The sequence below is a fragment of the Amphiura filiformis genome, chromosome 15, assembly GCF_039555335.1.
Source record: "Amphiura filiformis chromosome 15, Afil_fr2py, whole genome shotgun sequence".
NCBI lineage: Eukaryota > Metazoa > Echinodermata > Ophiuroidea > Amphilepidida > Amphiuridae > Amphiura > Amphiura filiformis.
The window spans coordinates 49,458,353-49,471,293 of NC_092642.1; the positions used below are offsets into that span (position 1 = coordinate 49,458,353).

The window sequence follows — 12,941 nt, forward strand, 5'->3', positions numbered from 1 at the left end:
CATTTCATTTCATTTTATTCGCCAGAAAAACATTATAAAATACATATATTGCACATTTATAAGTACTACATCAAAAACAATTAGATATTTAAAAAGCGATTAAATATGAGCCCTTGAATAAGTTCATCAGGACTGTTAGACGACATACCAATGGTAAACCGCTTCACAAGTACAACAATTCACTCCCTCTCCAGGCGTCCCACCCCGATCGGAGGACCCCCTCAGCAACACGACAGAACCAGCAACACCCCCATCTCCTGAGCGCACAGCTCCCCACAGCAGCCAGCCACACACATGACTTAGTGGCCATGTCCCCTCATAAACAAGTCCGCCATGACAGATCACGCGTCACATCAAAACCAAAGCATCGAATGGATGCTAACGCCAATAACGGTGATGAAGGGACACACTCACCAAATCCTGCATATGACCAACCACCGCAAAGTCCGCACACTCCGAACTAGAGTAGGACTGCCGCCAGCCCAACATCACCAATGGCGTCCCCGACCGGAAGATGAGGCGTCCAAAACGCGAGCAAACTACCGAACCCCCAAAACAAAATTCACCAATAGTACTACATGTAGATAAGCACTCCATATGTGTACATCCACATCAAACACGATGCACCCGTCGGCCGCCACACACGCTCCATTCCACATGAACAGCCAGGGACGAATACCAGACCCGTCCCAAGCCTAAGCCGCCCCAAGCCATACCGAAGTCACCTGATTCAGGAATACAGAAACGTATTCCCAAACCATGCGACCGTGGACTGACGGCGACCCCCACCGAGACAAGCCCGGCACCCACCCCCAGCTATCATGCGAAACGAGACACATGCAGCAACCGACAAGCGCACCGCCCCGTTATGGATGTACACATATGGGAATTGAGCAACATGGCCTGCTGGGCAGATAGCACCAACCCCGGGAGGGTGGGTCGAGCAACAAATTAACAAAACAGGACGGAAAACAAGAGAACCCTGGCAGGAAAGCCAAACAGTGACAAAAAGTCAACTTTCAAAGTGGCTAACCGTATGGCTCTCTACAAACACAAAACAACAAAAAGGGCTGAGAGACCCCCAGGATGAAGAGCAAAACTCCCACCAGGCCAAGCAGCTCATATGAACATCTAAAAATGTCAATGAAATATTATGTAAAGTTATAAAAATAACAAAAATACAAAAGTACAGAAAGGAAAATTACAGTTATTGCACCCAAAAAGGTAAAAAAGAAATCAGGATTAGTTCTGGACCTGCCAGCTGATTTCATTTAAATGTTTTTTGTACCTTGTAAAAACTAGGAAGACTCATCAAGAGTTGGTCCTTGACATAAGAGGGTAAATTGTCAAAATAAACAGGAAATCTATTAAAAACTGTGAATTTAAAACTGTCAGTTCTGGCATATGAATGATGAAACTTGAGAGTGTCTGCATGACGCAAATTAATCTTGATATATTTGAAGGGATCAACATCGTACACACCACAGAGACACTTGGTTACATAGGCAATGGCAAGATATGTATATCTGTTCTCCAGTGAGGTGAGACTAAGTCTTTGGAGGCGCTCATTATAAGACAACTAGCCCCTAGGTGCAGGGATACAAGAGCGTGCTAACCGCTTCTGAATATTTTCAAGTTTTTTAAGATGACCAGACTGATGTGGAATCCAAGCTGGGGCCCGTGATTCAAGAATGGGGCGGCATAATGTATTGTAAAGCCTAACAAGGATATCAGCATCATGACAGCGAACAAGACGTCTGATGAAACCAAGGAGCCTTGAAGCCCTGGAAGTAATATGCTTAATGTGAGCCCCCCATTTCAGATTAGAAGAAATGATAATAACCAAATATTTGTAGCTTTGCACAACACCCAGAGGTGAGTTGAGAATATTATAAGAGGGACGGCGATGCGCAACACCAACTCTCCTACTTAGACGCATAACTTTGCATTTATCAGGATTTAAAGACATTTTATTGATTTGACACCAATAAGTAATATTATTAAGATCACCTTGTATGATGTTGATGTCATTTTCAGAACGGATAGGCCTGTAAAGAAGTGTGTCATCCGCATATTGCGGAAGAGAAGATTGCACATAGTGTGGTAAATCCAAAACAAACAAATTAAATAAAGAGGACCCAAGACCGAGCCTTGGGGACCCCTGATTGAACAGGGATCCATCCGGATGAAGCCCCCCTGAATTGGACACACTGAGAACGATTCATAAGAAAGGATGAAATCCAATGCCACAAAGGGCCACAAATGCCATAATGGTGCAGCTTTTTTAAAAGAATTTGATGACTCACTTTATCAAAAGCCTTTTTTTGTGTTTTTGGTATGTCTGATTTGCTCTCATCTCAGGAGCCACAAAAACTACTGTGCAATGGTGGGTGACCAACCCCTTAAAGACATTGTCAGTAATCCCAGTGAAAACATTAAAAATATGTAGGAAATGCTTTAAAGTGAATTTTAAGTCAATAAAATTGTCATAGGTATTTTTTGTATGAAAAAGTTGGCAAAAACATAGAAAATGGCAGTGTTGTTTAACTACAAAGCTCCATTCATATGCATGTAGATTCAAGTATCAATATGGACAAACTTCCCCAACATTGACCAAAAATGTGTAATTTTATGATTATTTATCATTATTAGCACATTGTCTGTATAAAAATGCAAAAGTCTTAATTTTGATGATTTTCTGATTCAGTGAACCGATTGTGCATTTAAATGTAGCCATTCCTTATCATAAATAGGGTCATGTTGTTTCTCTTTATTTCTTGTTGCAGGTTTACCATACAACTCACACTGAACATCCTGTGTCCAGATCGCCCAGGGACGGTGAGTGCAATTTATTATTTTAAACAGTTGATACCTGCTGCTGTAGATAGGTGTTCTATTTTCCAATGGGGGGGGGGGTTATTAGAAAAAAATGGTAAGCATCACTTTTCCATCAAAAATCATGACTTTACAGAAAGTGGCCCATTAGAAGTGAGTAAATGTAATGTTTACAGGCCTGACCTACCCAGATTTTGGGCAATTTAAAAAATAAAAAATCCTAAAATTATGTACAATCAGCAGTTTTTTGACCCAAATTATTGAAATGATTAAAATTTGTGCAAAAATTTCAAAACATTTTCTAAATAAGTTTGCAAAAAATCATCAATTTTTGCCAGAATTTTCAAGCTTACAATGATATTTTGGGTCATTTTAGCCTCCAGAAAAAACAAATCCCCACCAACCACCCCAACTTGAAAAGTCTGTCCGTCCATAAAACTGGGTTGTAGTTTTTTCGCTACCTAAGGATTAATTAATAATATTGTATATTTTCTGATTGTTTTTCCTCTCAGTATTTCCGATACCAGTCACTGGTAGCTCAGTTTCCAGTTTTAATTTGTATGTTTCTGCTAGCCATGTATTTCCTCTTCACATTTATTGACACCATCAAAGAAAGACACCACACTGACATCAAACCAACGGTAAGATGATTTACAGATGAAGGTTGGTCTTAACCCTGGAATTATGGAAACTTTCGGGCCTCATAACTGCTAAATTATTAGTCTAAAGAATATAAAAGTATACATTTTTAGAATGGAAATGACTTGATGAATTCATCTGTGAGGTCCAATTTGGGCTAAAATGCTTATTTTTGGAGAAAATCACAAAAAACATGTTTGTTTTTTTATTAATTTTTGTTGTTGCATTTTTTGACCATTTTTGGTGCAAATTTCTCGAAGTTGGTCAAAATTCAAAAAAAAAAAAACGGTCCCTAGATATTTTTATTTAGTTTTTAAAAATTAATTTAAAAAACCTGTTTTTTGTGATTTTCTCCAAAAATAAGCATTTTAGCCCAAATTGGACCTCACAGATGAATTCATCAAGTCATTTCCATTCTAAAAATGTATACTTTTATATTCTTTAGACCAATAATTTAGCAGTTATGAAGCCCGAAAGTTTCCATAATTCCAGGGTTAAGACCAACCTTAATAAATGCGTATCACGTATTGGGAGTGAAATTATACAAAATTATTTTGTACAATTTCTCGAGCAACAAGTGATACGCATTTGTTAACCTGTTTCATACACAATAAAAAAATCATGATTTTTGCTATTTTTAGAACAAAATTGTCACTGAAAATGTTGGAAAATACAAGCAAATATAAACGCATCAACCCTAAGAAAAATGAACGCATCCGAGAGTTCTATGTGGAGTGTGCCCCCGTGCATTTTTCTAATGTTTGCTCTGATTGGTTCTCGCTATGAAAAGAGAATATGAAAGGTGCATAATGTATAACAGAATATTTTAGTGACCAGAATTAAATTTTCGCAAAATTTATAATCTGCATAGTTTTATGTAGTATTCACAGTATTAAAGACTTGGATGCTACACCCTATTGTTCATAGTTCTGCAGTCTTCTGAATGTACAGTTCTACTGCAAAAGGCATAATTTCTAGCCATAGAGCATGCAATTGGGTAAATGTCAGATTGATGATTAACCAAATAATAGTGAGGGAGTGAGTGGGAGAGGGAGAGAAGGGCTGAGTGTGTGAATGATTGGGGTGGGGTGAGAGAGGGAGGGAGAAAGGGTGAGTAAGTGAGTGTTTGAGAGAGAAAGAGAGTGAGTGAGTAAGTGATTTAGTGAGTGAGTGAGTGAGTAAAGGAGCTTGGAGGTAGGGAGGGAGAGAAGGATTGAGTGTGTGAGTGATTTGGGTGGGGTGAAAAGTGATCAGTGTTCCCTCAATCAGACTCTCCCAGTCCTCAATTTGAATGACTCTCACAATGCCAATGATTATACCCAAGCAAATACTTTCTGAAATATTATTACTATTGAAAGAAAATGAGTAAGTGTTATTTCATGTGATATGTATTTTGTTTACAGTTAGAAGAAAAAATGATGAAGACCCACCATGCTATTTATGTACAGGAGCTATTGAAGAAACCTGTGACAAAGTAAGTCCTATAGGGGGGTGCCCCCCCCCCCCATTTGCAAAAGTATACAAAAAGTCCCAAAATATCATAATCAGGTTTTTTACACTTTTTTGGTCAAAAAATGTCCAAATTTTTGGAAAAAAGTCCACTTTTCACAAAATTGTACCCCCCTTGTGAACTTTTTCAAAATCAGCACCCCACAAAAAAAAAAATCCTGCGTACGGGCCTGCTATTTGATATGTGCCAAGCCAGGGACGTAGCAAGTGGGTGGACAGGATGGACAAAGTTCAGGGCCCCGGACATAAGCGTGGGTTAGGGATATAATAGGGCTGATAAAGGAGATGTTAAAAGAGCCCTGCACTGTTCCTTGTTCACTGGCCTCAAGGCTCTTGCTACACCCCTTTGCCAATCTCAAATGTTAAGGTTTATTCTATTGGGGGGAGGGTACTTGAATTCTGGTCAGGCACTCATGCTCAATCGCAAAAAAGTAAGACTAGAACTAGTCTCGAGACTCTCACAAGGGGTATCAAAATCACCTCTTCTAGTCTCCAAAGCCATCAAATTTTCTGTAGAAATTTTGATAAAAAATAGAATAAAATGTGACCTTTTGACTTTCAAAAGTAATTTCTGGCACATTAATTGGCATATTTGTGCACTTGGTCTTATAGGGGGACTTTCACCGAAACCCCGCCGGAAAATAGTCCTGTTAGGGGTATGTTTTTATGGAAATTTGGACCCACTAGAGGTATGTTTTCATAGAAATCTTTCTTGTCCCAATAGAGGTTACTTCCAGAAACCCCGGATCTAGCATGGGTACCCGCAAAATCCTTGAGAACTCCTCCCCCCAGATTCTATACCTCTTTATGTTTATTTTGTTTTTGTTTTTGTGCAATAATCCCATCAACTAAACATGCGTTACACTAAAAACAAGTAAACAGATGCACAGAAGTATTGAAAGCCATGGTATAGCCTGGGGCACTTCCATATAGACGATATGCCTACCAGCATTGTACCAATTGTATTATTAAATGAAATGTTCCCAAACTTTCATTTCAGAGTTTACACAGGCTGGCAAGCTAAAAATTATTGGGGCCTTTCGGTTAAAATATAGATTTCAATTGTATTATGAAGTAAAATGTACCCAAACTTTCATTTCAGAGTTTACACAGGCTGGGAAGCTAAAGTGTATGCAAGATATGCACCCAAAGATGGCTTCAAGTATCCAACACGCATTTGTGCCACATTTGTTGTAGCTGTGATATGTATGTATCAGGTATGTTTTTGTTTGTTTGTTTGTGGCACCAAAGCTGATGCAAAGTGGGGACAACCCATTACAGTTTAGTCCACTACTCAAAATATTGGATCTGCCTGTCATCTATAACACACGGTATAGAGGATAGTAAAAACAAAAATTTCGATTGTTTATTCTCTAAATCAACATCGCTCAGTGATGTTGCTTTTGCAAAAGTGATGTTAATCGAACGATCAGCTGATGCCCTGAAAATATAAGTAAATAGAGTGGACACGATTTCTTTTCTGCACAAGCGATCAAGTATAAATTCAGCTTTATTTAGTGTTCAATTGATCTCTTACTGTAATGTACTACTTTTCAATTCTAGTTGTCATTGCCTATGATTGCCGGTGGTCGTGTCGGTTTACAGACGCTATTCTACCTCATCCTTCAAGGGGCACCAATTTACTTCAAAGAAAATAATTTCACAGAGGCCACAGTAAACGAAACATTGAAAATTATTGGTCAAACTCAGACAGCAGCTGATAGTAAGTTTGTATCTTTTATTTGACAAAACTGTTTGGTGTATCCTTCATGTAAGAGAATACCAAACAAATCCCAACTCTAACCCTAACCCTAACCATTGCCCTAACCCTAATTCCTAACTCTAATCCTATTAGTATTTCGTGCTCTCTTACACTACCGTTTGTTTTATGTATATAAATTTCAGATCATAGGCTATGTAATTGTTAGGTATGAATTGTTTGTTTGGTGTACGTGATGTTTTATTTGAATATTATTGAAAGTTAAAAGCATATTAAAGCAGGCCTGGCTGTCAACTCTTACGCATTGGGCGTTAGTCTCACACATTCAGGCACTTGCTCACGGTCTTACGCCAAGGTAGTATATATCTCATGGCAAGAGCTGCCAAATTAGTAAAATCTCACGCATTGTAAAAGTAAATAGTTGTCCCTACCCTCCCCCCTTTTTAGATTTTTGAGCGCTCACGCCAACCAATTCCAAAAAGTTGACAGCCCTGGATAAGTATGAAAAATTAGGCTTTGGTTATAACATGAATTGTGCATTGAACACTCAAGAAAACTAAAAAACAAACATAAAAACAAACATATATATGTGACACGATCTGGTCCATGGGGCCCAAAAAAGGCATTTTTGAAAATTGAGTTACTGTAATTATTACATTAAACATACAATATGCTATCATTTACTGAAAACACCGAAGGTCTAGCATACTTGGTTCTGAAGTTAGTGTTTTGATGTCTATTTTCCTATGTATTTTGTTGTTGTTTTACTCCATATTTTTACCTTGATCTCAGTTTCAAATTTGCCGCGTTTGGCCCCCATGGACCAGATCATGTCACATATGCTATGTTGCTCTTGACACACTTTTATTAAAATGAAATATGAATAGTATGAATTGTTTCAAATTAAACCTGTTGTCATTGTTTTCAAGATACATGAAATGTTGTTCATTTTTGATTGACTGAAAAGATGATTAAAATTTCTAGATTTTGTTCTGAATTAATTCTTGAAAGTATATAGTAAATTCATTATTTAACTGTTTACTTTTGTGTAGCTTCCTTAGTGATTGGTAGCTGTATAGCCATAGCACTTCAACTGCTCTATGTTGGACACATCTTTGTATGCTATAGGTAAGGATAAGCTTGCTTGTTTTCAATTTATTACAACTAAAAGCAATCAACTTAGTAAGATAGTAAATAAGGAATCATTGCCACAAATGAGGTATTAATATGTACTTCTCAATAAGTTTTTGAGCTGGTTCACTGTCTAATAAGTTCAGGAATAGCTCTGACTTCTTCAGGACAAAGTACAGAATAAAATATATAGGCCGCCCCTTGCCTATTGATGGCTCTGAAAAGAGCTGTTCACTGAAGACTGCCTCTTGTCAACAGAGAACAAGCAGACCTCGGCTATCTGTATCTGCTAATGTAAAAGTTTTGGTGGCCCTGAAAAGAGCCATTCACTGAAGATCGCCCCTTGTCAACAGAGAATATATGTACTTCTATTTGATATAATGATATAATTTGATGCATATCACACAGTGTTGCAGTTGTGGTCCACTAAAACATAAAAAAAACAAGAGTTGATGCATTTTGTGATGTGGATATTATGATCGTACATAGAGTAGCTTCATATTTACTCCGAAAAGATTGACCTAAAATAGTTTTGCATCTGCCTCACCATGTTGATCAAGTCGGTGCACATTATGATTGGCCTGTGCGTAACTGGTGGGGGCATTAATCAGATTAATTATATACACCCCCCACACACACACGCACACCCCACCAATCACATTATGCCCTGGTTTGATTCAACATGTCGCAGCAGACACACAATAATTTTTCAATTCTGCCTTTTAGTATAGTGCACAAATTCCTCATTTGTTATGACTTGTGACTTGATACATTGCATCATTTTAGTAATGTTTCGTCTTGAATTGTATTAAACAGAAAGCATGTGCTGAGACTGTATCAAGGTGATCGTCTGTTTCTGCCTAAAGATGCAATTACATCACAAGATGCTATTGTAGGGAATTTAAAATATTGTGGTTACCAGATTGCATACTTCCTGTCAGGTGAGTCAACACATTAATAGAAACCTACACTACGCAAAAAAAGTTTCTTTATGGTTAGGAAATTTACCCACTTTTAAAATCTAGCGACTAATTTTGTACGTTTTTTAAATAATCGCATGCGGGTGATTGTCCTCGCATTTTGACACCTCAATCACTATTCTACGACACTCCTGAGAAAAGATATGAATGTTTAAGTAACACGAGGTCGAAAAATAAAAATTGCAAAAAGGCCTATTCAAGTTTTCAGCATAAAAGAACACATAAAACAATAAACATGCAGATAACATTTTTGTTTACTTGCTGAGCACATTTCAGGCATCATACTGCCGCTTCCAACTTCACTTGAGATTAATCTCTTTCTTTACCAGTCTTTCAATACTTTGTGTGTCCACCGTTGGCTTCCCTTACAGCAGCCACGTGGCGTCTCATGCTCCTAATAAGGCGTCGAATGTTACCTTGCTGAACCCCATTCCACTCGTTGATAACGATGCGACGCAATCCCACCAGAGTTGCATCTGCCTTTATCTTCTTGTTGACTCGTCTCTTGTGCTGATCCCAAAGGTTCTCCAAGGGGTTAAGATCAGGGCTTCTGCAGGGCCACTCAAGTGTCTCAATTCCTTCTGCTTCCAGGAATGCAGCTGTAGTCATGACCTGTTTTGAATCCCTTTTCCAAATCCATCTCTCAAAACGTAAATGTCTTAGTACCCACTCACCTTTGTCTTTGATCATTCATCTGCACAATAAGCAAAGGATTATCTAACATGCATCAATTAAAATGCTTTAAATTAAAATTGAAAAGGCGGGAATAAGGACACCGTCTTGGATCAGTGAATCAGCTCTAAAACCATTGAATAGGCTTCTTTGCAATTTTCATTTTTCGATCTCGTGTTACTTAAACATTCATATCTTTTCTCAGGAGTGTCGTAGGGTAGTGATTGAGGTGTCAAAATGCGCAGGACAATCTCCCGCATGCGATTATTTAGCAAACGTACAAAATTGGTCGCTAGATTTTAATAGTGGGTAAATTTCCTAACCATAAAGAAACTTTTTTTGCATAGTTTACATGTATGCTATTCCAGGATGGACCTCCCTATGCCCTACATGCACACATTCTTTATTGGCTTACTATTAGCTAATTCTGGCCAAGAACAGTACAACACTGGAACAAACTACCCTACCACATCACCACGATACAAGACACCAAAGAATTTAAGAATCAAGCAACCAACTACCTAAAGCAACTCCAATAAACAGCATTCCGCATGTTCACAACCATTCCTGTTCGTTGGCTTCACCTGAAACGTTGGGCAGTATTGCTAAGATACAGATACCATAATTCAATCCTATCACATACAGACAGCAAGAGGATGTCTGAAATATTTGCCCTCAGAAACTTTAAGTTATCTAAATTCACCAAAATAAGGTTAGAAGCTGTTTTTAGTTACGAATGAATTTGATTAATTTGTTAAAACCTGATTTATTTTTGCATGTTTGTAATGTTTATACATGTCCCAACTCAACTTGAAATCGGCCAAATTCAATGTGCATTTGGACAACGTAGCAATTTTGAATGTCAATTTTTGAATGCCCCATAGAACATCACAGTTAAACGGATGTTAGCAAGTGGGTTTTCTTTTATTTTACCTCATTATTTCAAAATGGCCAGGAAACCTTTTTGACAAAAGTGTTGTCTCATAGTTCTCACAGCAGGATGGATCTGATATTGCATTTTGTCATTTTATTAATTTCATATTTTGTTTACTTGCACACAGGTTACATCATCATCACATATGTGTTGTTTGCATTGGTCTTGATATTTTCAACACTCATCATCATGCCACTGATCAATAATGCAGGCTTCTTCTTCTACGTCATAGCTAATTTCTTAGTGTAAGTATATATAGCTTTATTTGAACTTCTTTTTTTAAAGAATGGTGCATAGACATACACATCGGTATACACATGTATAATGTCAAAATGGTAGCGGGTAAAGGTAGCCTGTTAGGATATGGTTGAGTCAGCAGCTTCAACTGGTTAAAGTTGTACTATCGCCAACTATGACTAGGATACTACACCCTTGCAGGAAAATAGCTCCTGTGTCAAATTGATCAGGTCTATTCATTAAAATCGTTAATCATAACAATCTGTGAGATCCCATGATCTAGCAGTGGAAGTCCCAAGATCAAACCTTGTCAGCCATGAAAGATCATTTCTACCATTACAGCCCAATTATGGAATTCTCTACCTGCTCAAATTCCAGCCATTAGATCAAGGGCCAGCTTCAGCAGGGAGGTTAATCGCTTTTTGGGTGCTTCCTCGTCAGCAGCTTCTAAATGATTTATTTTGTCTCTGCTGTTAATGCCCAGTTATGCCATGTTGTAAAAAAAAGAAGAAAAAAGAAAGAAAGTATGATACGTCATGCCGCTTGTCGCAGCAGCATGAAAGTATGACAGGTACAGGTGCATTATCTTTTCCATATCCTTTACATTCCAGGCCTGCAGCTATTATAGGAGCTATTGTATTTAGCAGTCAAAATATTCTTGCCAAGTTTTACTTCCTGCAGCCTAAACTCAACGAGGGTGATAAAGATAAACCAATGGCATTACAACACAGGTGAGACATGGTGCGAAGAAAGCAGGGGTGGGCAACCTGTTCACCCCATTTGGGCCAAAAAAAATATTCTTTATCAAATTATCACGGGCCATACATGCTACAAATACAGGTGAAAGTATCTGGTGAAGATACACTCTGTAATAAGGTGCTCATTAAAAGGGCATTTCGTGATCCACAGCCTCATCCCCCCACTTTTCTCAAAAAAGTTGACATTTTTATACGACTGGAAGCCTCTGAGCATGGCTACATAATGTTTATGTACAAAATATTTCTTGCAGATTAATTCGTTTAGCAAAAAAATCGCCAATTTTGAATTATGTTCTGGTTTACCAGAACAAAATTACAACAGTAGTCTATGGAGTAGTGTAATACACATAATCATGCATAACTCACAAAAGGGTAAATCGGAATCAACAGAAATTTTTGGGATAAGCTTTTTTTGTGAATATCTATTGAAAAAGGCACAAAAAGAGGATGCTAGGATCACAAAATACTACATTAAGCATGCAAAAATTTATAATTTAAGACAATATCTCACACCAAGCAATTTCAAAAAGTTGACAGCCCTGTTTACAACCCCTAAGAATTGACCTTGGTGCTGTCCCTAATAAGCCTTTTCGAAGCATGGCGTACACAATAGGAGGGCAGTATTCAATATGGGCAAAACCCACCAAATTCAAAAGACTTTACCCACCATCCTATTGTGTCCGCCATACCTCTAAATGGATGGTAGTTTCTACTTATTTCAACCATTAACATTAGATTTCAATTACCTTTTACAGGCAATGGTATCACAACTTTTCGTACCTCCTTGTATTCCTCAACACATTACTAGGACTTATCTCAGCACTGGTACGCATCATTAGGGGCACTCTATTAGGCATATTCTTGTTGTCAAGAATTGATAGGCCTGTATTGATGAGAGGATATGAGATAAAAGATAACGGTAAGTGGGTTCTTGTTAATGATAACTCAGAATTGATAGGCCTGTACTGATGAGAGGATATGAGATTAAAGATAACGGTAAGTGTGTTCTTGTTAATGATAACTCAGAATTGATAGGCCTGTACTGATGAGAGGATATGAGATTAAAGATAACGGTAAGTGTGTTCTTGTTAATGATAACTCAGAATTGATAGGCCTGTATTGATGAGAGGATATGAGATAAAAGATAACGGTAAGTGTGTTCTTGTTAATGATAACTCAGAATTGATAGGCCTGTACTGATGAGAGGATATGAGATTAAAGATAACGGTAAGTGTGTTCTTGTTAATGATAACTCAGAATTGATAGGCCTGTACTGATGAGAGGATATGAGATTAAAGATAACGGTAAGTGTGTTCTTGTTAATGATAACTCAGAATTGATAGGCCTGTATTGATGAGAGGATATGAGATAAAAGATAACGGTAAGTGGGTTCTTGTTATTGATAACTAAAAGAAATTGTTTGATTGTTCATTGATCCCCCCAACTGGTAGGGTCGGTTGGTCCGATTTAAAAAAGAATAATTTTAAGGTCATAGGCATAGCCAAAACATGAATAGCCTAATTAGC

General features: G+C 37.8%; 1 protein-coding gene across 4 annotated transcripts in view; it reads left to right on the top strand.

The window, feature by feature from the left end:
• LOC140171775 (stimulated by retinoic acid gene 6 protein-like) overlaps positions 1 to 12,941 on the top strand; it is a 33,813-nt gene that overhangs the window by 13,012 nt on the left and 7,860 nt on the right. For all 4 annotated transcript variants that reach the window (XM_072195103.1, XM_072195105.1, XM_072195104.1 and 1 more), the window contains 10 exons: positions 2,787 to 2,838; positions 3,348 to 3,476; positions 4,878 to 4,948; positions 6,086 to 6,200; positions 6,547 to 6,706; positions 7,756 to 7,831; positions 8,651 to 8,775; positions 10,548 to 10,665; positions 11,269 to 11,388; positions 12,171 to 12,334. In XM_072195103.1, coding sequence (XP_072051204.1) covers positions 2,787 to 2,838; positions 3,348 to 3,476; positions 4,878 to 4,948; positions 6,086 to 6,200; positions 6,547 to 6,706; positions 7,756 to 7,831; positions 8,651 to 8,775; positions 10,548 to 10,665; positions 11,269 to 11,388; positions 12,171 to 12,334 — 1,130 coding nt within the window. The remainder of the gene's footprint in view (positions 1 to 2,786; positions 2,839 to 3,347; positions 3,477 to 4,877; positions 4,949 to 6,085; positions 6,201 to 6,546; positions 6,707 to 7,755; positions 7,832 to 8,650; positions 8,776 to 10,547; positions 10,666 to 11,268; positions 11,389 to 12,170; positions 12,335 to 12,941) is intronic.